Raw genomic sequence first — 2173 nt, 5'->3', positions numbered from 1 at the left:
GAGAGTAAGGGACGAAATTACATCAGGATTGGCTTCAAGATAGACACAGTTAAAATGGAGAATACTAAGAAGGATTTTCTCTTTTTTACTATAGAAAAAATACCAAAATCAAAATGTGGACAGTGCAGTACATGTTATGTAAGTAGAGCAAGTATTTATCTTATATTTAGTCTCTGAAGGTGACTTTGTACATCAAGCCCCATACATATTTGGGAGAAAGTCCTATTCAAATGTTATTATCTTGATTTTTTTTTTAACCTCAAAAATATTTTCCTATTTTTATTCACTGTGTATTTGTTTTCTTAAAAACCTTTACTATAGTAGTCTTGATTTCCTCATTTCTGAAACAAAATATGATGGGGCTGCTGACATGGGGCACAAAGGTGTAGAGACAGACTAGGAAGATGTAAACATCACCATTTGGCTTGGTCTGCAATTGGTCGTAGGTGTAGACGGTCAGCCGTGGGATGTTGTACACGGCGATCACAAACCAATGTGTAACGCAGGTGGACAAGGCCTTTTTCCAGGATTTGGAATGGCTTGATGAGCATACGTGTGTAAGTATGATGCAGTATGAAAAAATAATAAAAGACAGTGGACCTAAGTGGCAGGCCAAACCAATACAATAAGCTTTAACTAGGACCGGAGTCACGTCAATACGAGCCGTGACAGCGGTGGTTCCAATGGCAAAAAATAGATTTTTGACTTTATTAATATTATTGTAGGGAAGTTGGTTAGCCAGTGACATGACACAAATTCCTATCACAACAGCCATATAATACAACATACAACACACGATGATAGTGGCTCTGCTACTAACAATGGAGTGGTATCTGAGAGGCTTACAAATGGCGATGTACCGGTCAACAGCCATCAGCATGATAATGAGAGAATCAAGAGGATTGCAAGTATGGATGATGGTCATCTGGAAGAAACATCCATAGTAGGACATGGCGTCATCACCAAACCAATACTTGGACAACACTTTTGGCAATACTGTTGTATCAAAGAGCAGGTCGGAAATGGCCAAGCTGGCGATGATGATGTACATGGGCTGGTGGAGGTTCCGACTTGAGCTGACCAAAATCACGACAGCCCCATTTGCACACAGTGACACCTTATAGAGCAAAAGGAATGGAATGGAGACCACAGCATTGAATGTCTCTGGGAGACCAGGAAAACCAACGAGGATAAACTGGTAAATTTCAGTTTGGTTGGCCATTAACAGCATGGAAGATTTTATCTTGAAATGTCTGAAAAAAAAACAAAAGCAAAACAAAACATTGTATTAGACATGAATCAAGTAATGGGTATTAAAGCTAGGAAAATATATTTTTCCTCATTCATAAATCAGCTATATACACAGGATTACAAGAGAGAAACTTTAAGATTATGACCGGTTGGTGCAGACATTTCTCTTTTGGGACTCACCTCTCTTGTGAATATTTTGGTAAAATAATGTTCAGATTAATCAGTATCTTCACTGCAGGTCCTTGGTTGTAGGGGTTTTTATGGCTCTCCTCTCTCTATTCCCAGTGAAAATTTCAACAAAAATTCTATCACTCAACAACTATTTGTGCAAGCAAGATTATTAATAGCCTGACACTAGAAGTGAAAACCAAATTCGCTCCATGGTGGAACTCTTTAAAGATATTACCCATATCCCTGCCCCTCGTTTCTTCTACTGATGAGGTCAGTCTATCATCTCTGGACTCTATCTACCAAACATTGAGTGAAGGTAGAAGAAGAGCCAGACCTTTACCCATACTTTAACTCTGATACAAAGGACCATGCACTCTGACCCAAGTGTGTGCTCAGAGCAAGTATTTCAAAGGAAAAATAGGACTGGATAGCTCAAAAAAGCAGCACCACACTTATATGAGATAACAAAAATTCATATACATTTTATTCCAATAACATGATACCAATATACAAGATTTAAAAACATCTAAAAACTGACCAACCATATCTTCCACATATGTATGGTAAATATAAATTGTGATCATATAAACTGGGTCATGATTATATGAATATGACAAGCTAAAGTAGCAATAATTAAAGCAGCGGTGTAGGGTGCTCAATATTTGAGCACTCTAACGCCTATGAACCCGGGTTCAGTACTCCTAATAACTGTGAACATATATAACACATACAATATAAAGTGCAATAGTGA

At 37.9% G+C, this 2173-nt stretch overlaps 1 protein-coding gene across 1 annotated transcript; it reads right to left on the bottom strand.

Moving 5' to 3' along the window:
* Positions 1–283: 283 nt before the first annotated feature.
* On the bottom strand, positions 284–1222 carry LOC137544682 (olfactory receptor 2AT4-like). Its single transcript, XM_068265778.1, has one exon. It carries the CDS (start codon positions 1220–1222, stop codon positions 284–286), a length of 939 nt encoding a protein of 312 aa, XP_068121879.1.
* Between the last annotated feature and the right edge of the window lie 951 nt (positions 1223–2173).

Source organism: Hyperolius riggenbachi, chromosome 2 (genome assembly GCF_040937935.1).
Source record: "Hyperolius riggenbachi isolate aHypRig1 chromosome 2, aHypRig1.pri, whole genome shotgun sequence".
Taxonomy (NCBI): domain Eukaryota; kingdom Metazoa; phylum Chordata; class Amphibia; order Anura; family Hyperoliidae; genus Hyperolius; species Hyperolius riggenbachi.
The sequence above is the reverse complement of the archived record's forward strand: the minus strand, read 5'-3'. Positions and strand labels throughout refer to the sequence as shown.